Source organism: Hemibagrus wyckioides, linkage group LG11 (genome assembly GCF_019097595.1).
Source record: "Hemibagrus wyckioides isolate EC202008001 linkage group LG11, SWU_Hwy_1.0, whole genome shotgun sequence".
NCBI classification, from domain to species: Eukaryota; Metazoa; Chordata; class Actinopteri; order Siluriformes; family Bagridae; genus Hemibagrus; species Hemibagrus wyckioides.
This window is the reverse complement of record NC_080720.1, coordinates 9,066,648-9,087,698: the sequence shown is the minus strand read 5'-3', so window position 1 is coordinate 9,087,698 and position 21,051 is coordinate 9,066,648. Positions and strand designations below refer to the sequence as shown.

The 21,051-nt window shown below is 39.0% G+C and overlaps 1 protein-coding gene across 3 annotated transcripts in view; it reads right to left on the bottom strand.

The window, feature by feature from the left end:
• The window catches only part of raver2 (ribonucleoprotein, PTB-binding 2), a 105,538-nt gene that overhangs the window by 58,777 nt on the left and 25,710 nt on the right, over nucleotides 1-21,051 (bottom strand). For all 3 annotated transcript variants that reach the window (XM_058404148.1, XM_058404146.1, XM_058404147.1), the window contains exon 3: nucleotides 13,484-13,956. In XM_058404148.1, the coding sequence (XP_058260131.1) occupies nucleotides 13,484-13,956 (473 nt within the window). The remainder of the gene's footprint in view (nucleotides 1-13,483; nucleotides 13,957-21,051) is intronic.

Sequence of the window (21,051 nt, the reverse complement as noted above, 5' to 3'; positions counted from 1 at the left end):
TTCTTCTTTCTTTTCCATCTTCCTCACCTTACAGTGGGTTGATATGATCATGGGTCTTTTTTAACAACCAATGTTTTATTGATAACTTGTTTTTTCCACCACAGTGATGAATGACAAAGAGTTATTACAAGTACACAATCTCATAATATCAAAATAGTGGGCAAAAATAGTGCCTAATAGCTCTTAGTATAAAACCTATGGTTCATTTCACATGGACACTACAGAGACTTGCCCTTCTTATGAACTGCTGCTCTTATCATAAACACTGCATTGTGCTCATCCCAGGACACTTATTCACATCATGCTCATTATAAACTAAATTATGTATCCATTTACTTCTGCTTGAATTGTCTCTACATGTCGGAATATCTACTTAATGTACATAATCCAACTATCTAATGATGATTCCTTGCTAGATTTCTTCCTCACGTCATCTCAGGGCGTTTTTCCTTGGCATTGTTGCCTCTGGCTTGCTCATTAGGAATCTAAATGTAAACCCGTATCCGTAATTCTGTAAATTCTGCCCTGCCACATTGTCTTGGCAAGATAATTTGTCGGAGTAGACTTCTTTTGCTTAGAGGGGGCCAATAATTCTGGAGTTGACTGTCTGTAGCGTTGTCGTCTCTCTCTCTGCTTTACCTGATACACCCTCTGTTTGGAGAGTGTCAGTATGTTGTTGGCAGTCTGCTACCTATAGCTAGTCTCTGGCAGACACAGCAGTGTATGAAACACTCTATATATAGAGTAAGAAAGTACTTTTCACGTAGCAGAGCCAAGTAGTGTGCGTCTGAGTGAGAGACAGAGAGAGTGACACCTTGTATGGACTGAATGACAATGTCTGTTTCAGCTTCCGAGCACTAATGTACCTCACCTAACCACCACCCTATACAGAGACAGAGAGAGAGAGCGAGAGACCTTGTATAGACTGAATGACGATGTCTATGTTTTAGCTTTTGACTACTAATGTGCCTCACTACACAGACAGACAGGAAAACAGACAGACAGAGAAAGACAGATAGGGAGACAGGCAGATTACACAGAATTTCCAACACTATGAATGTGACATTTGGATTCATATATATAGCTTTTGCAAAACATTTCTGTGCATCATGTTCTGTAAAAGCCAATAAATATTCAAAGATTACATATAATGCAGTTTATAATACAGTGTTATGATTGTGACATGAAATGACCTTTTCTATTATATAGATAATATTATTGACATGTAGTTACACTACTCACCTGCTGATAATCGATTCTACACTTAGTTGTCTATGACATTGCTTTACTGTTTTTATACCACACCACTGTTGAATTCTTCATTCTCATTGTTCAGAAGGGGTTAATTGTCTGTAACTTTGACTCTGACACTAACAGTGACTCTGACACGAACACAAATTCTAATTACCGGCTAATATTAATGCGCTTTTCTATTAGGTTATTGTTTCTGTACTAACAACTCATCCATGTGGACTTGTCAGGGCGATAGAATTTAATGCTAATTACAGTATAAACAAACTTTAAAGATGTGTTATTTAACGAAGACGTCTACTCGAGAAGATTGCTGTAGGTTGATGTCTGTTTATTTACTATTTATAGAAAGAGTCTCCAATGTCAGTGTTTTTTAACGGTAACAGTTTTCACCACAGGAAAGACTTGAAGGTTGAAGCTGGAATAATAATTACTGTTTAAGTGCTAACAGAAACAGGATTCATTTTCTAAAAGAGCAGATTTGACAGTAGTCTTGATTATATTTTAAAATAAAAGTGTCATGTTAATTACGGTGGCCGAGAAGTGCAAAACAAAATAATAAATCCAAAAACACAATAACAAATCTGGAAACAAAATAAAAAAACATCTGGAAACAAAATATCAAATCCAAAAACAAAATAAAAAAATTTGGAAACAAAATGACAAAAAAAAAACAAAATAACAAATCTGAAAACAAAATTAAAAAATTTGGAAACAAAATAACAAAAAAACAAAATAAAAAAATCTGAAAACAAATTTTAAAAATTCGGAAACAAAATAACAAAAAAACAAAATAACAAATCTGAAAACAAAATTAAAAAATCAGGAAACAAAATAACAAAAAAACAAAGTAACAAATCCAAAAACAAAATAACAAATTTGGAAACAAAATAACAAATCTTAAAACAAAATAAAAAAACATCTGGAAACAAAATAAATCCGAAAACAAAATAAAAAATTCGGAAACAAAATAACAAAAAAACAAAGTAACAAATCCAAAAACAAAATAACAAATCCGAAAAAAAAAAAAAATTACAAATTCAAAAAAACAAAATAACAAATCCGAAAAAAACCAATAACAAATCTGAAAACACAATAACAAAACCGAAAACTGTTTTCTGATTTGTTATTTTATTTTCTGATTTCTTATTTTGTTTTCGGATTTAATTTGTTTTGCATTTCTTGGCCACTGTAATTACTGCACCTCTCATGTTACCATTACCATTACCATTACAAACCAGTAAGAATTTGCTGTAGGAGACATTTCACAGTCTCCAGTGTTGATGCGTTGTTTTCAGACACAGTCAGGAGTGATTTCTGCTTTCTTGGTAACATGAAAACCTGCATTGTTTTTTGTCTTATTAACTACAACAAAGAAAATAAAGAGCAGCTGGTGAGAAAACTCTGTTGTAGCGGTAGGTAGCTACAACATTACAGGAATTAACCTGTCTCGTGGATGATCCACAACATGAAATGTATCTATGACCGGTTAAAAAGTGTGATGAGTTGTTTATTAATAGATGAAAATTTGAAAAATAGTGGAGTAAGAGGAATACAACGCTTCAGGACATGCTGGTATTGGAAAATAATCCACTTCAGGGTGGTGACAGTAACTTTGTGAATTTTTGTTTTTGCTTAGGAAGTTGCCTAAGCAAACTTCCGGGTGCATCACAGCGTCCTGCTGTTGACTGTTTTCCAACAATACGCCTCGTTCTGTTTTTCTCGGGTTTATACACATCCACATTCACATCCAACATTATGCACTGTGTGAAAACACACAATGGTGCACTGAAATTATAAGACAGGGAACATCATTCACAATCATAAAGCTGTGCGCAATGCCATATGGTGGTAATACCATAAACCAGGCAATTATAGTGATATAAATAACACAGGCACCTCAGAAACCATTATGGATCATGGAAATTAAAATGCATGTGAATTTTTTTACAGTAAGAACGTGAGGTGTCTGAAACCAGGCAAGACTGTTATAAGAAAAAACTGGAAGAGGAATTAAAAAATAAACTTAATTTATGTTAAAGCCTTCTGGCTTTCCATTTTAATTATGCTATCACTGTTAGGTCTTGCCTGAGTCCCTGACTGGACGCAGCACACAGTGTACACTGTCCTCAAACATTAATGATAACAAGCATAGCTAATAATCTGTGTCCATCTCTCTCTGTCCGGCTACACCTGAGATCCTGACCCCTTTCTGCTTCTACTTCTGCTTGGAGTCTCATCAGTTGGTGGCTCCACATGGACAGGCTGGAGATACATGGGACTGTGGTGGAGTGTATCACTTAGAAACCATGTAGATGGTCTCAGTTGTCCACTCACATCTCCATCAGTGAACAGTTGAAGAAACTCTGTGGTAAAACTAGAATGAAACTCCTGGTTACATAGATGTACTTTTTGTCCAGAGAGTACACAGAAGCGAAATGTGCGAGCCAAAGATACCAGATGCAAGGGAAAAACCTCCTGAGATGATATGAGGAAGAAACCTTGACAGGAACCAGGCTCAGAAGGGAACTTCATCCTTATTTGGGAGACACTGGACAGTAAATAATGTAAATGTAAATAACGTCCTTTCTTCAACAGTTTATATTCATGTGCAACTAAGAGTTCTTGAGGAACTAATAGGTCAGAGTAGTTTCTGAGTTCCTTATAGACTTAACACTAATTCCTTCCTGCTGAAAGCTGACTGATGCAACGGCAGCTCAGAGACGGTCTTCAAGTGGTTCTATCCAGAGCAGTCCACTGGGTCACGGCCTGTCCACGCAGCTCTATACACAGCAGCAGTGAGTCACCAAAGCGACGAGACTCCAACCAGGGGTAGAGCTTCTGGATGGATCAGGCAGGTCCGGAAAGAAGAAGCGGTCACACTGGAAACCCAGAACACTGGGAGCTCAGGAGTGGGTGGAATAGCTCAACAGAGAAATTCAAATAAAATTGAACTGACCTGAACTTTTGATTCAGGAAACAAGCTGCTTTTTCTGGGAGTGTAACTCATATTTACCTTGTTCAAGATACAATGGGCTTAAAAATAGAAAGCAGATGAATATAATTATAGTTTGACAAATTAAAGGGTTTTTTTTAATCATAACTACATTTGTCCAGCACATGACAGCACTGGCATTTGCATGGAATTGCCGCTTGAAACCCAAACACACTGCTGCTTCTTTTCTCTACAGCCTTGTTCCACTGAGCTTCATCCTGCTGAGCCTCCCACACTGCTAAAGGTCTGCACCAGCCACGTCCTACTGACCTTAAAACACACAAATCAATACTACTCTGACACACACACACACTTTACACACACTCCCTCAGGCTCTTTGTGTTTTCTACTCTAGTATAATGTACTATATGGCTGACATTTAAATTACAAGCAGGTGCCCAGGAGAGAGGAATTGTAGGAAAGAGTGCTCTTTGCACTTCTGTGCTTTCTATGAAAAGGCCATGTGCTTGATTATGACTAGATTATCTGAAAACGCTTTTATGGAGTTTTTTTTTTCCTACTTGGTATAAAAGATGTGTGAACCTATAGCACCCTGGGTTAATTCTGTATGTGGTAGCTTAGTGGTTAAAGCGTTGGCCTATGGATCAGGTTGTGAATTCCAATCCCAGGTCCACCAAGCTGCCATTGCTGGCCCTTGAGCAAGACCCTTAACCCTCAGTTGTATAAAATGAGATAAAATGTAAGTCGCTCTGGATAAAGGTGTCTGCCAGAAATGTACATAGAGTACAGCTAATATTAGGCAAGGTAGATTTCATTGTTTTGCATAATACAACAAGATAAACTAAAAAGTTATATTTTGCTTGCCATAATATCTGCATTGACACTCTGAGCAATTTCCTATCCTACTAATAGCTGGTGCCAGTCCTGAGTATTAGCATGAGATGAATCAGTTGCGTTTGCTTCTCCTACAAAAGAAAATGAAATAAATAAATGAATAAATAAACAAGCTTGAATGCCTGAATGCTTGAAACATTTGGGCTCTTCATTTTACCATGATTACCATCCTCACTCTACGGTGAGCCGATAGTGGGATCTTTTACACATCCAACTATTTATTGATAATTTTGTTTCTGAGCATTTCAGAGCAGAAATGTACTTGATTAAGACTAGATTATCTGAAAACACTCTAATGTTTTTTGCCCTAGATGTTAGATTTTAAGATATACGTAAGATGTTCAGATATCAGGAAATAATATGTAAGGCAGTGGAGTCACGGGGCAGATTTACCCCAAAGATGATTGTTTTCCAATAACAGCATTTCATTGTAGTGTTTTATTCCTCTTATAGTGATTTCTCAACTGTGACAGTTCAGGCTTAACATCAGGCATAACATTATGAGCAGTGACAGGTGAAGTGAATAACTCTGATTATCTCCTCTCCTGTTAGTGGGTGGGATATATTAGAGGCAGCAAGTGAACATTTTGTCCTCAAAGTTGATGTGTTAGAAGCAGGAAAAATGGGCAAGTGTAAGGATTTAAGCGAGTTTAACAAGGGCCAAATTATAATGGCTAGACGACTGGATCAGAGCATCTCCAAAACTGCAGCTCTTCTGGGGTGTTCCCGGTCTGCATTGGTCAGTATCTATCAAAAGTGGTTCAGCGTCTACTGGGTGTTTTGAATACGGCAATATTGGCTGACATTAGGTGCCTCAAACAATTAAATGACAAATTCTGAATATTATCATTGCTGCTAGTGTGTGGCATCCATCAGCACACTTAGCAAGCAAATCTGCAGTGACCTTATTTAACATATTTCCTCATCACCCCTTCAAACCACCGGTTTGAATTTATCTTCTGGGATTCAGCTGCTCTCTGGTCTGGTTTATCTTCTGGGATTCAGCTGCACTCACACACACATCTCAACAAATCCAGAGATACCACTGCCCTCAGTTGGATAAAAACTCCACTAGAAAATCTCTGAAACGCAGAAGGAGAAACATGCAGAACTCCACATACACAAAGTGTCATGCAGTCTCACGTCTCCAGAGAGCTCCTGAAACCTCAGAACACAAAGTTACCTTCATGGAAAGGTACAATCTTGAGAATATAAATTTTTCAACAAAAAAGCCAAAATCAGAACAAAAACAGAAAAGATCAGTGTTAATATTTGCATATTATTAAACATTCATGATAAAGCTTGGATACAGTCATGTGTATATGAGTGCACCTCATAAGGGTCTCGAGTGCCTAGGCAGTGTTATCAAGAAGGGAGGAAACAGATGTGAGAAGGAAAAGGTCATTGTGTGTATGTATGTGTGTGTGTGTGTTTGTGTGTATTTGTGTGCAAATTTAATAGTACAAAGAGACAGAGATAAATGTATCTCAGAAAGCAAGAGGTAATCTGGAGATTACAAAGACAGAGCCCTGACAAGCCAAGCGGATTTTACAGCACTAGCAGCAACCATGTCTGACTAACGATCCTGTCACCTCCCCATAGCAAGCAAAAGGGACGAACCAATTTCACTTTGCAATGTACCACTCCCATGTTTTTCATTTTCGATAAGCAGACCTTTAATAACTTCTTGCCAGGATATCTGATATCGGAGACGTAATAATGGCCTAAGATAAATTATCTCCTGTCTTTAGTAGCAATGTGCATTTTTTTTACATCCTGAGTATATTACATATGAAATTCCAATCTTCTCCTACAGGATAGTGATTTTCAGCTGGTGTGAAATTAGTGTCTAGACAACACAATGAATAAAAACTAATCCATATACATACAAAATTTGAATTTTGTAATCTTCTTTCCTGCTACAATGCTTACTGTTCTCTAATTTTGATCACGGTGTTTTCTCCAAAATAAAGGTTTTTAACCTTTTAAAACCGAGTGCCTTGGTTATTAACCCACAGCTAATATTCCTTCAAATTTTAAGCAATAAATATTAACAATATTTCATAAAAAATCAAGCTTAAAAAAATATCAAGTCTATAAATTCTACAAAAGCTAGAATTCTACACTATATATATATATATATATATATATATATATATATATATATATAAATTCTGTAAAATAATTGGAAATTGGATTTGGAAAATAATTGGAAATTGGATTTTTGGAATTGGAAAAAAAACATTTTTTTCTATATATGAATAAATTAATTATGATATTTTACCAAAGAATATATTGCTCCATAAAAATTATATAAATGGCTAGTTTGGCCAATAAATAAATAAATAAACAAACAAACGTCTGCATAAAGATGTCTAAAACCTTGCTAGCTAAAACATGATTTCCTCACACAGTCAACGTTACGCTTTGACCATGTTGTATAGTTACATGCCATAAAGAAAGAGACATAAGCCTCATCAGTTCAGTTTGTAATCAGATACCAGCTGTCAAAATGTCTGCTCCTGTGCTACAGCAGGAATGAAATTTTTAAATCCAATTTTCTCCTTTTCACTTCTGAGGCTAAGCAGAATTTAAAATGCTCTGACTTTACTTCTGGCTGAGATTCACAGAAGTTCAGGAAGCCCTGTACTTCTCAGAACTGCACTCACTGAGCACTTTATTAAGAACACCTGCACATGCGTTCTGTTATCTGATCAGCTAATCATGTGTCAGCAGCACAATGCATAACATCATGGAGATACAGGTCAAGAGCTTCAGTTACTGTTCACGTCAAACCTCAGAATGAAGAAAAGCCATGTGCTCCGTGACTAATGTGGCATGGTGAGTATTTCAGAAATCTCCTGAGATTTTCACCCACAAACAAAATAACATATTTGTTGATGAAAGAAATCAGAAGGAAGAACCGGCTGGATTGCGATGTCAGAACATCTACAATAAATCAAAAAATCTGAGGTGAGGAGAAAAGCATCTCATCATGCTCGAAACACCAAACCATAATGTGGTGAGCTACGACAGGAGAAACCCACATCATGTTCCACTCCTCTTCGGCAAGAACAAGAGTCTATCATGGACACAGACTCGCCCAAACTGGACAGCTGAAGACTAGAATAAAAATGACCTGGACTTATTCTAGTGATTTCTTGATGGCCTCAGATTCTTGTGCTTGGCTGACAGTGACAGTGGAACCTGATGTGACAGCTGAATTAAGACGTAGCTTGAAAAACTCCCCTTTTTACGTTACTGTGAATGTGAAAAACAATGTAAAAATCCCGTGCTCTGCTATTTCCCTCCTATAAAAGAGAGTTACAGCAAATAAGCAAACAGTGAGAATTGTTAAGCAGATGTGAAGTGGAGAAATGAGATCTGTGTGTTCTTCTGAGAGAATTATTATTTGTTTTGCTTTCTTGTGTGTCTCTTCTGCTACACTGATTTGCTGATGTCTCCTGACTGAACGGCAAATCGGAGAACTCCTTCTCCTTCTGGTCTCTGATGCTGATTTAAGATGCTCAGTCAGCTCAATTGGGCATTAAACAAGGGTCACCGAGTGCCAAGAGTGAAGCAAACACTGCAAAAACTATATCTCACAGTCAGCTCAGAGTGTCAGGATTCTTAATCTTACAGAACACACATTTGGGGAGCGACACTGTTTCCTGCAACTGGATTGTGTCCTTCCTTGTGAAAGCTGTTTTGCCATCTTGTTTGTTGTTGATGTTCTTTCAGCTGCTCCCTGTTTGGGGTCGCCACAGCGGATCATTTGGTCCACGTTTCGATTTGGCACAGGTTTTTACGCCGTATGCCCTTCCTGACGCAACCCTCCCATTTAATCCAGGCTTGGGACCGGCACTGAGAGTTAACTCTTCAGTGGTTGGATTAGCGCCCTGCCCGGGAATCGAACCCGGGCCACGGCAATGAGAGCACGGGATCCTGCTGCTGGACCACCAGGAGGCTTCACTTTTGCCATCTTGTTTAATAGGCGATATAATATTAATTAAATGGAAAACTCCTTCACGACCTTCTCTCACACCAAAGATTAGGGAAGTCTGTAGCGTTACATAATGAAACTGGAAAAATCAGATGCATAATCAGACGCTTCATTTGGAGTCTTGTGTAAGGATCATTTGTTCTCCCTAGAGCTTTTCTGGTGGGTTCTTCTCTATGTAATATACACATGTAGTTTATTATTGTAAAATCTGTATTTTAAAAAAGATAGACACTGAATATTCATTTATTGGGATTTAAAAAAAAAAAGATTACTGCTCATTAAATGTGTCTGTGAAGATCCTCAGTCATCTGGACTGGTTATCTGGACTTCTTTATTTTTAGATCGAGACGTTTCCCTACTCATCCGAGCAGCTCTTTTAGTCTGACGGAAGTTCACAAGGACCTCCCCTCCCTGGATAGCCTTGTTTAAGGGAAGGTGAGCGTGGGGGGAGGTGTTAGAAGTCATTAGGATATAACCACAACAGTGAAAGGAGTGTAGTGAGAGAGTGTATTAATGTATTAGTGGATATGGGGGTCCTTACATGTGACTTTCCTGGTGGACCTGTGAAGAGGTCTTGATCTTCTTGGGGATGGATGAAAGAGCAGCATGAAAAATAGGAGACAGGTTGTGCCTCATCTACCTCCCCTACTCTTAACAACTTCCTACTCCCAACTACCCTCAGACTGAAGAAGCTGCTCGGATGAGTAGAGAAACTTTTCTATCAAAGAAGAAAGAAGTCCAGTTGACATGACTCAACTTCCAGACAAATGATTTGGCATTTTGTGTGTGTGTGTTTTTTAAATCATTATTTTTTTGTATATAACCAGGCTGTACGTTAATTATTATATTAGCATCAGTGCTTTGTATCCACTTTGAAATAACAACGGCAACAAAAAAAATACAGAAAAGCAAAAAGAGAACCAACCTCAGAACCGATCTCAGCCTGCAACAGTGTGACGAACAGAAACCAGGAAGCACTCACAATTATGCAAATTACTGGCTAATATCTCTGTGCGCGTGGGCCTACGCATCCATATTCACCACGCTACAGTGTCGTTTAAGACAGCCCTAATGTCTGGAATTTTCCGTGTGGAGGCGACCGCTCTCATTTTCTCTACGTCGGAACAATGCTGACGCGTTAGAGCAAACACCTCAGACACTGAAAAGCACTAGACAGCTAGAGAGACAGAGTGGCTTGAAAGGACAACTCACACACCCACACACTGTACAGGAAGTGGGGGGGGAAATATCAGCAGAATGATAAATGTAATCACTAAGACACCAATCTGAACCCCTGGCGCTCACATCAGTAATGGTTTCACGGTAAGTTACCAAACCCAACCGTAATAGTCCACTTGTTTTTTTGTTCAGTATGATTTGAGTGTGAGGTGAACAGATATAGATTTTGCTAACATCAAACAGGCCTTGAAGACCAAACTGATGATTATTAACAAGACATTCCCACATCTTCTGGGAATTTCACACACAACAATCTCTACAGAATGGTGCGATAAACAAAAAAACACTGAGTGAGCGACAGTTCTGTGGGTGGAAACGACTTGTTCAATAGAGAGATCAGAGGTGAATGTCACACAGGTTCAAGTTGCCAGGAAGGATATAGTAACTCAAATTGTTCTTTACAACCATACTGAGAAGATAAGCATCCGAGCATGAAAACAAAACCTTAAACCTAGAGGTGGATGGGCTACAACAACAGAAATCAACAATGGGTTCAGCCAAGTGGCTATCAAGGTCTTCACCTGTCTAATTCCAGTCTTCAGCTGTCCAATCTGAGTTACTATAGACACAGTCTGGTCATTCTCCTGTCATCTCTCTAATCAGCATGGCGTTTCACCCTGCAAATTCTCCTTACAGATCACACACAGGATGTTTTCTTACACCATACTGTGTAAACTTTACAGACTGTTGTGTGTGAACAAATCAGCCGTTTCAGAAATACTCAATGCAGCCCATCTAACAACAACCACACCACAGTTAAAGTCACATTTTTCTTCATTTTGAAGTTTGGTGTGAACATTAACTGAAGCTCTTGACCTGTATCTGCATGATTATTTGCGCTGTGCTGCTGCCACATGGGTGGTTGATTAAATAACTGCATGAATGTCCAGGAGTACAGGTGTTCCTAATAAAGTGGATGGTGATTGTATATACTTAGAACATGTCCATACAACCACAGAACATGTCCGTAGCATGTATGTATGTTGTACCAATGCTAAGAAACCAATAAAACCATTTACCTATAACTGAAAAGCCCTTCTCCGACAGGTCCTATTAAGCATCATCAACTTTTCTTTGTTATGCTACATTTCAAACTTTCGACAGGAGACAAGAGAACAGAGCGCTTTGCTTTCATAGAATCGCGGCATGCTTTGCAATCTTCTAATTCTCTTCTCACACTGATTTGCTACACTGAACAGCAAATCAAAGAAGCAATTCAATTTCAGGATCCCGATTTAAGATGCTCAGTCAGCTCTAATGGGCAACAACGACGGTCGGCTAGAGCCGATAGTGAAGCGTAGTCAGTTACACTGAACAGAACACACAGACACACAGACTGGGAGAGTTTATATATTTAATGTTTTGTGGTTCAAACTGGGCCAGGAGTCAGCCTAATGATTTTAATGAGGTTTTGGTGGGAGAAAAGACCTCAAGTGTCTCTGTACTGAGGAAAAGCTTGAAACCTCTTTTACCACATGATATAATGGAATCTTTTTATACATACAGATAGATAGATAGATAGATAGATAGATAGATAGATAGATAGATAGATAGATAGATAGATAGATAGACAGACAGACAGAGACAGACAGACAGACAGACAGACAGACAGACAGATAGATAGATAGATAGATAGATAGATAGATAGATAGATAGATAGATAGATAGATAGATAGATAGATAGATAGACAGTCTGAAAAACAGACTGATAGATAGATAGATAGATAGATAGATAGATAGATAGATAGATAGATAGATAGATAGACCAGATTGTCAGACAGACAGACAGAGACAGACAGACAGACAGACAGACAGACAGACAGACAGACAGATAGATAGATAGATAAACCGACAGACAGACAGACCAATAGATAGATAGATAGATAGATAGATAGATAGATAGATAGACAGTCTGAAAAACAGACTGATAGATAGATAGATAGATAGATAGATAGATAGATAGATAGATAGATAGATAGATAGATAGATAGATAGATAGATAGATAGATAGATAGATAGATAGATAGATAGATAAACAGGCAGCCAGGCAGGCAGGCAGACAGACAGGTAGATAGATAGATAGATAGATAGATAGATAGATAGATAGATAGATAGATAGATAGATAGATAGATAGATAGATAGATAGATAGGCAGCCAGGCAGGCAGGTAGGCAGGCAGGCAGACAGACAGATAAATAGATAGATAGATAGATAGATAGATAGATAGATAGATAGATAGATAGATAGATAGATAGATAGATAGATAGATAGATAGATAGATAGATACTCTGGGTGATTCCTACAGTCCTTTAAACTGACTAATATAACAAACAGGACAAACATCCCCAGAGATACAGAGATACACCTCGTCATGTAAAGCTAATCCAGTACGAAAAAGGCTTTAAAATGCTAACCACCAGAGAGCGGCTGCATAATTGAATTGTCTAAAGTAAAGCCGAAGCCTAAAAGCTTCGAGTGACTCAGAGAAGAGTGGTCAAAGCCTTGTGATCTTCATCCACCATCAGCACTTCTGAATATGACTACAGTGTGGGTGTAGCTCTGGAGCTGCATGTCTTTGTGAGGCTGCGAGTATTGATTAGTGTGTTGGCGAAAAAAAAATGCGTCATGCGGCAAGGATAACATCAGTCCTGGCCTCTGGGTTTTAAAAGGTTTTGATTAGGATGAAGGATGAAGGAACATGATCCGGCATCATACGATCCACTCAGGTTCTGGATGGAGTATTGATCTGCAGGGATCGGCAGGGTAGAGAATAACTACTGTATTAACACTAAAGGTAGTTTTTTGCTTGACACTCAGAGTCTGGATTTGTCGAAAAGTCTGATAGAGTAAGAGTAGTGTGACTCAGGCATGCACAAACACACATGCACACAAACAAACACACACACACACACACACAAACAAAAGAAGAGCGATATTACTCGCGCTATCATAAATTGTAAATTGCAGCAAGAACCCATACAAGGTTTGTAATTTTACGCAGCAAGGAATTTCCTTCTTCCATTACAGCGAGTACAATTATCAACTTCTCTCTCCACAGGCAGGTGGGAAAGTCATTTATTCCGTAACCCTGTGTGCGTGCAAATTTCTAACACTAACTCACTCCTCTCGCTGTGGCTCACCTGGCAGAAGACGGGTTTGTAGTGCTCAGAAAAGATGTGTGCTAGCTCTTCGGAGCTGTCAAAGTCCACGGGCAGTCGCTCCACACACAGGCACTTGGAGTGGATGTGCTGGGCCGTGCTGAGCTGGTTGACGTCACTCCACTGCACCATAAGAAAGCGATCGCCCTGCACTTTACCCAGCAGCTCCGAGCGAGCCCTGGAGGCTGAGTCCTTCTTCATGTACTCCACAAAGCCGTAGCCCTTGGAGTGGCCCGTTAGCTCGCTGTAAACCAGGAAGCAGCGCTCGATGTTGCCATAGGAACGCACCAGTTCCTGGAACTGCGTGCCCGTGAACGTGTGAGGCAGGTTGGTGACGCACAGCAGCGAGTCGGTGGGCTGCAGCTGGACGCTGATGTCACGACCACGCACCGACGTCTGGTGCAGTGAGCGGATGGCGTCCTGAGCCTGGTCGCCATTTAGGAGTGTTACAAAAGCTGGCAGGACACACACAAACACAGATAAACATCAATATACATAAACAAAGACCGGCAAGATGAAGGTCAAAATGCAAAGACGCTGAACAGGAATAATTACTGAATGACATAAGAAGGATTGTGTAAAGTATACACAAAATATACAACCAGAAAGTATCAACTTGTTAACTCACAAAGCACGAAATAACACACTGATACATTAACACCAAACAGGTATCACAAAGAAAAGCAGTGGGTATTGTAAAGGTCAGAGAAATGTTCAGGGGATTCCCCACGGCTCGCCACTGGGGCCGCTTTTAAATTTTTAATTCTGTTTTACCTCTTGAAGGATTTTGACACCAGATGTTTCACTCCAATACGTCACTCTGTTAAATTTTAACAAGCATTTCAATCCAGATCTGCCATGTCAGAGGCACGACGAATGTTTAAGCTGTCCCTCATTTTAGCTTCAACTTCTATTCTTCCTCTCTTTTTATTGTCATGCATGAATGCACATTTTTATACGCTGTCCAATTTATTTAAGACGTCATGGTTGTGCAACCTGTAGTTCGCATGCAATGACTGTTATTTTATATCGACATAAGGAAACACGTTAAAAACAAATGTACTGATTATTTGCTGTCCACTGTCTTGTTGTTTTGGTGAACAATTTTTGCCTTTATAGCTGGCAGATCTCTATGGACAAAACAGGCTTAGTAATGCAAGCTGGAGGACTTAGTTTTGTGAGTTCCTCTTCTTTTGTTTTCTTTTTTGGGGCTTTAAACAAAGTCTTTTATATGAATGGCCCCGTGAGTAAAAAAAAAAAAAAGGTGTATAGAGCAGATCTCCTCATGTTGTTCTGCTGTTTTATTCTATTATCCTGTATAAGAATATGAGTTACAAAGACGTTTATATGGGGAGGTACTGAGCAACAGCAGAGCTGCAATTAGCACATGAGGGAATTCACTGGATGTGGCTGCGAGGAGGTTGTGATATGGGATATGAAAAATGAAACAGTTAATAAACTTTATGGCCAGAAGTTTGTAGACACCTGAGCACCACACTCTAGGAGCATAATTGTTGTCACACAATTGTGTAGGATGTCTTGTGGCATTACAGTTTCCCTGCACTGGAACTAACAGGCTCAAACCTGCTCAAAAGGAGCATGCCGATTCCGTTGTGCACAAATTGATCTCCATGAAGACAGGATTCCTTAAGGCTGATGTGGAAGAACTCGAGTGTCCTACACAGAGCCCTGACCTCAACCCCACTGACCTCTGACTGCACCCCAGACCTCCTCATTAACACCAGTACCTGATCTCACTAATGTTCTTGTGGCTGAATGAACACAAATCACTAGAGCTTCACTCCAAAATGCAGGAAAAAGCCTAGAAGTGGTGTAGAGTAAAGATTTTTGTATATCATTACAGGGAAGAGGCACGTATGAGTGTGATAATTGTTCCCTTCTGAGTCTGGTTCATCTCAAGGTTTCTTCTTTATATCATCTCAGGGAGTTTTTCGTTGCCACCGTTTCATCAGGCCCGCTCAATAGGAATGAACATTAATTTAATTTAATTAAACTCCATAATTTTTATGATATGTTTCAAAGCTTCTTTGAGACAATGTCCACTGTTAAAAGCACTATGCAATCAAATTGAATTGAAAAATGAGGCATTCACATTAACTTTTGGTCACACAGTTACTTTTGGTCTCTTTGAAAAGACAAACAAACTGCAGGAAATGAAATGAAATTTTCTTCTCATAACTGATCATCGAGTTCCTTAAGACTGAAATGAAAGTGTGCTGATGCTGTGTGTACACAGCGCCTCTCACGCGACACGTGTCCAGTCTGACTTCGGAGGAAAGTAACCTCTGCATTTATTCTTCCTTTTCCGAATCCTTAGCACCAAACGCTGGAACGTTCAAGTCGAGGATAAACACGGCTACAATTAGAGGCTGACAGCTGTGCTGAAGCATTAATAATTACTCTGGTGCTAATGTAGTACTGGGAAAATCCTAAACAAAGAGTTGTCTTCGTTCTTTGAAGGCTTTCATAGAAGATGTGGGCATCGATGTCCAGGAAATAACTCAAAATGTTCAGCTTTTCAAAAGTGATGCTGAAATAATGATAACTAGTTTTTTTTTAATGCTAAGGGTCAAATGTAGCAGGAAGTGCAGTGTTTCATATTGCACTCATATACACACCTCAGTGATAATTCTTTCTCAAACACTTCCTCTGTTCTTTTGCCCAGAAAACGTCTTCCCGAAGTCTCTGTATCTTCTGTACAAAGATTGGCAACAATACGCTCAGACATGTGAGCAGATGACAATAAATGTAGCTTGACTGAATTTTTTTTAATACAAAGAAAGCCTACAACAAAGCTTCTCGAAAAGCTTATACAATAATCTTATAATTCACAGCAATTTGCTAGTGACAGGCTTGGGACGGCTGTTTTAAAGTCACAAAAGAGACTTGATTATAGGCTTTGTCTTTAAGCATGACAATGCTTACTTATTTTTTTATTTCTTTCTGCTCCAGCAAGCAGGGGGAGGAGGAAAGTTTATTGAAGTGGCTTAAAGCCTGTAATTTTTCTGCCATGAGACAGCTAGAGTAATTCATCAAGAATACACCAGCGTGAATCTTTTTTTGTGGGGAACGTTTCCTCACTCTGAAGTCGACTGCAGGTGACTCGGGTTCTGATGGTCAACGTCACTGCTGCACGTGTCGTGATGCTCAGCTGTTATTTGCAAACTCCGTGTTGTATGCATTCTTTATTTCCTAATGTTTGGTTTGTTGAGCTGTATTTAATTAGCTTGTTAAGATTTCAGAAATCTTCTCAGCTTGTATCATGGCACTATCCCTTCCCGCTCCCCACCTTTCCCTGACATACAAATGGGCTGTTCTGACACCGGGAACAATAGGGCTCATTACAGCTCATCAGCACTTATTGAGCCGGAGTGCGAAAGATCACGGCATGTAAAGCATGAAGATTCTGCATTCCCTCTCCGTTAATGGATCTGAGGAATAATGCAGATGCCTCTTCCCATCCTCATTAATGACTGTTAGACGTCATTACTGCTGACTGTGCCATCAGCGCATGCAAAACATGCTGATTTTGAGTCACTGCTGCCAACTGGAGCTGTGGCAAAGTGCATATCGCACGATCTGGCCCAACACTGCAGCTCATTATGGCTCGTTAGGCCGCCACGAGGCCGAGTGTCATTACCAGATGGCAAGAGGTTTGACCACTGAGTTTTGGTTTTTCAGGCTGAGATTTGATAGAGTGTCCTCCGTCTGCGGATACTGTCACTAGGAAAGCAGAAACAATCCTTCACCTGCTGCTGTATGGCAGGATAATAATGAGAGAATCTTCCAGCCATGGTTCTCAATCGAGCCATGGAACACAAACAAGACACATAAAATGCAAAATATACACATACATACAGAGACACAAAGACTCCATTCTACACCTGCTGCAATACATCATCTCAGTTAACTCACTGAAAATGTATGATGCAAAATTAAAATGCACATCTGCCACAACCATAAGCACAAAAGAAGCATTCAAGTGCACATGAAAGAGCTCAGGCTTTCATCCTCCAGGATATGTCTCCAAGAGTGGACGAGCTGAGTCCAGGCTATTAGGTTTTTATTCACAGGTGCCTGGTGAACAGGTACAACATTAGGTTCAGCAACAACCAGAGGGGGAAAAATAAATCCAATGCAGTTTACAGTGATGCAACACATATTGATATGCAAGTTGTCATATCAAACCCCACCTCCTGCTGCACTAAACACATCCACCTGCCACAGACTGGTTGACAGGGGAATGATTTTTATTTACAAGCCAGATTCATTAACGCACACAGACGATCTTTTCAGAATCAGGAATAAGTAGGTATGTGAAAGCACCGATGAAACAAAATCAAGTCAGATCAAAGCTTCTGCAGAACTTTCCTGCTAACACAACAAGTCACCTTACAGTATGGGTAAACATGCTGAGAGAAAATAAAGATGCTAGACTTGAATAAAATCTTGTACATAATGTGATTACAGAACACACTGCAAACAACTTGCTGGATTTTTTTTCCCAAGGACACAAACATGATGTGCAATAAACTGGAAATTTAAAGAAAGTGCATTTATTGTGGTCTGTATTAATTCACTTATTTTACTAGCACTTATATATTATTACAGTACTTTAGCTACCAAGCAAAACCTGGCACCACAACTGAACAAATGATCTTATGACTACAGTATATACTGTACAGACCTGGAAACAAAATAAGAGACCACCTCTGGAATGTCATCAAGAGGAAGATGGATGGTCACAAACCATCAAGCAAAGCTGAGCTGTTTGCTTTTTTGCAAAAAAGTTCCCCAACAGCAATGTGAGAAACTGGTGGAGAGCATGGAGCCAAAGCACATGCAAATCGGGGTTATTCCACCAAATACTGATTTCTTAATGTTATTTATCCAAAGCATTAACACAATTTGTTTACAAATTATTTGCATTTTGTTTTATTTGAGCTATTAAAGCTCTGCAAATACTGCATGACCTTGGGTTATTTTGATGTGTTGTCATTTCCTTTAAATATACACTCTAAATAACAATAGTTATATTTTGAATTTAGGAGAAATATTGTCAGCAGTTCACAAAAAAATGAAACAAAACTGTTCATCTCACCAATACATGAACCTGGAAGAAAAAAACATAAGGAACTGATTATTTTGTATCTTATTTTTTTCCAGAGCTGTATATATCTATACACACACACAGACTGAGCTCTTCAAGGTGGTTTTCACACTGGGCATGTTTGCTGTGGTCCAAATATGAGCACCACTGCCTACTGCAGCACTGGTCTGGATCCAGACTCAATTGATTCTATTAAACCCCTGTGGAAACGAATGACGTTGTCATAAGCTAAAACACACACACAGGATATTTTATTTCCTGATCAAGCGCAGATCCGAGTACGAGCTGTGTTCACATTCATGGGAATCGCAGCACAGTTCCAGTGTAACCTCTTACAGGTAGCCTCAGGTCCAGTACCACTGTAAGCTTCCCGGTCCACATAACAGCTTTCACAGTACCAATGTTTTATGTAAACTGTGTTCTGTTTCAGACTAAACAGCCAATGTGAAAGCCCTCTTGAAGACCACTGGCACATCTTCCCTGTTAGTCCACTTTGTAAGTGTACTCTATAGCTCCCCCCCATATTCATTTTCAAGCTCTTCTCTTTTATATTCTATTTTCATCCATTTTCTATAAAGCTCCACTACTCCTCACACACTCAAACCAGCACAATGCACATGTTCATTTCACCATGACGTCACCGCTATGATGAGAATGATCCAAATTCTCTCTAATCAGCGGAGGGCCTAAGGTAGTCCCTTTCCACTGATGACTGGAGTAAAGGGAGGCTGATAATTACAGAGCAAAATATGGACTTCAGTCAGAAATTACCTGCATCTAAAGAACATATGGGCAATGAGTGTAACTGGAAGATGTTTCAGATAAACTGGAAACAATGCATTTATGACAAAATATCACCCGGGAAAACAGTTTGGTCTGAATTCATGTTACTATCATTCTGATATTCACATGTGTACAGTGCATAGTGGCATCACTCAACAACAGGACATACTATGGCAAGATAAGCCTGCTGCATGGAAAATGCTTTAGGCAACTAGCAAAAACACAAAAAGCAACGACAGGTTCAGTATTTACACACACTGCAGACAAAAGCCATAACTTGGTAAGGTTTTTAAATTGCTTCTTTGCCTAGCAAATAAATCTAAGGGTTCTGGGTAGAACAGAATAGAATGGAATGGAATGGAATGGAATGGAATGGAATAGAATAGAATAGAATAGAATAGAATAGAATAGAATAGAATAGAATAGAATAGAATAGAATAGAATCTGGAAGATAGGAATATTGCAGAATATATCATAGTAAAATAGAATACAAAAAAGTAACATGGAATAGAGCAAAATAAAGAATAGAACTGAAATAGAAAAGAGAGCAGAGAACCAAAGAATAAAATCTAACAGAATAAATGCACAGAACAGAGCAGAGAAGGAAAAGTAGAATATAACAGAGCAAGACAGAGAAGAGTGGAATAAGGGTGAACAGCAGAAGCAGGGCAAAACAGATTAGAATGGAATAAGGGAGGAGTATAAATTAAAGAGAACAGAACAGAGCAGAGCAGAGCAGAATAGAATAGAACAGAATAGAATGGAAGTACAGAAGAGCAGAGCATATGAGAACAACACACTAGAGAAGAGACAAGTAGAAATGAATAGAATAGAATATGGATGAATTGAACACTATAGAACATAATAGAACAGAATAGAATAGAATATCGATGAATAAAGTAGAACAGAACAACAGAATACGGTAGACAACAGAAGAACAGAACAGAGCAGAGCAGATGACAATACCACACTATAGAAGAGACAAGTAGAATAGAATAGAATAGAATAGAATAGAATAGAATAGAATAGAATAGAATAGAATACAGATGAATAAAGCAAAATAGAACCAAAGAATACGGTAGACAACAGAAGAACAGAATAGAGCAGAGCAAATGACAATACCACACTATAAAATAGAATAGAATAGAATAGAATAGAACATGGATGAATAAAGTAGAATACAACAACAGAATATGGTAGACAAGAGAAGAACAGAACAGTACAGAGTAGATGAGAACAGCACACTAGAGAAGAGTAGAACAGAATAGAATAGAATTCAGCATAGCAGGGAGAATAGAAATCTAGGATCAGGGAGCTGGTTAGCTTGCTGCTCATTCTTGGTAAAGCTGCATACAATAGATTCAGCTTCCCGTTTTCCGTTCCATCTGACAAGCTTTCAGTCAAGAGTCATGTTCACAAAAACGCACTCCTCACCATGACTGGCTGTACTGTACTAACGCTTTCAGAGGAACAAACTACTGCTGAAATTCTAACTGTATGTAACAAACACTGACGAGTGAAGAGACACAGACAGTGAAATGTACCAGTGCTGTTATGTTATACTAAACAGAGGCACCCCTGGACCACCACTCATCCAATCACATCAGTGAACCAGATGGAAGAGCTGAAAAGGGGA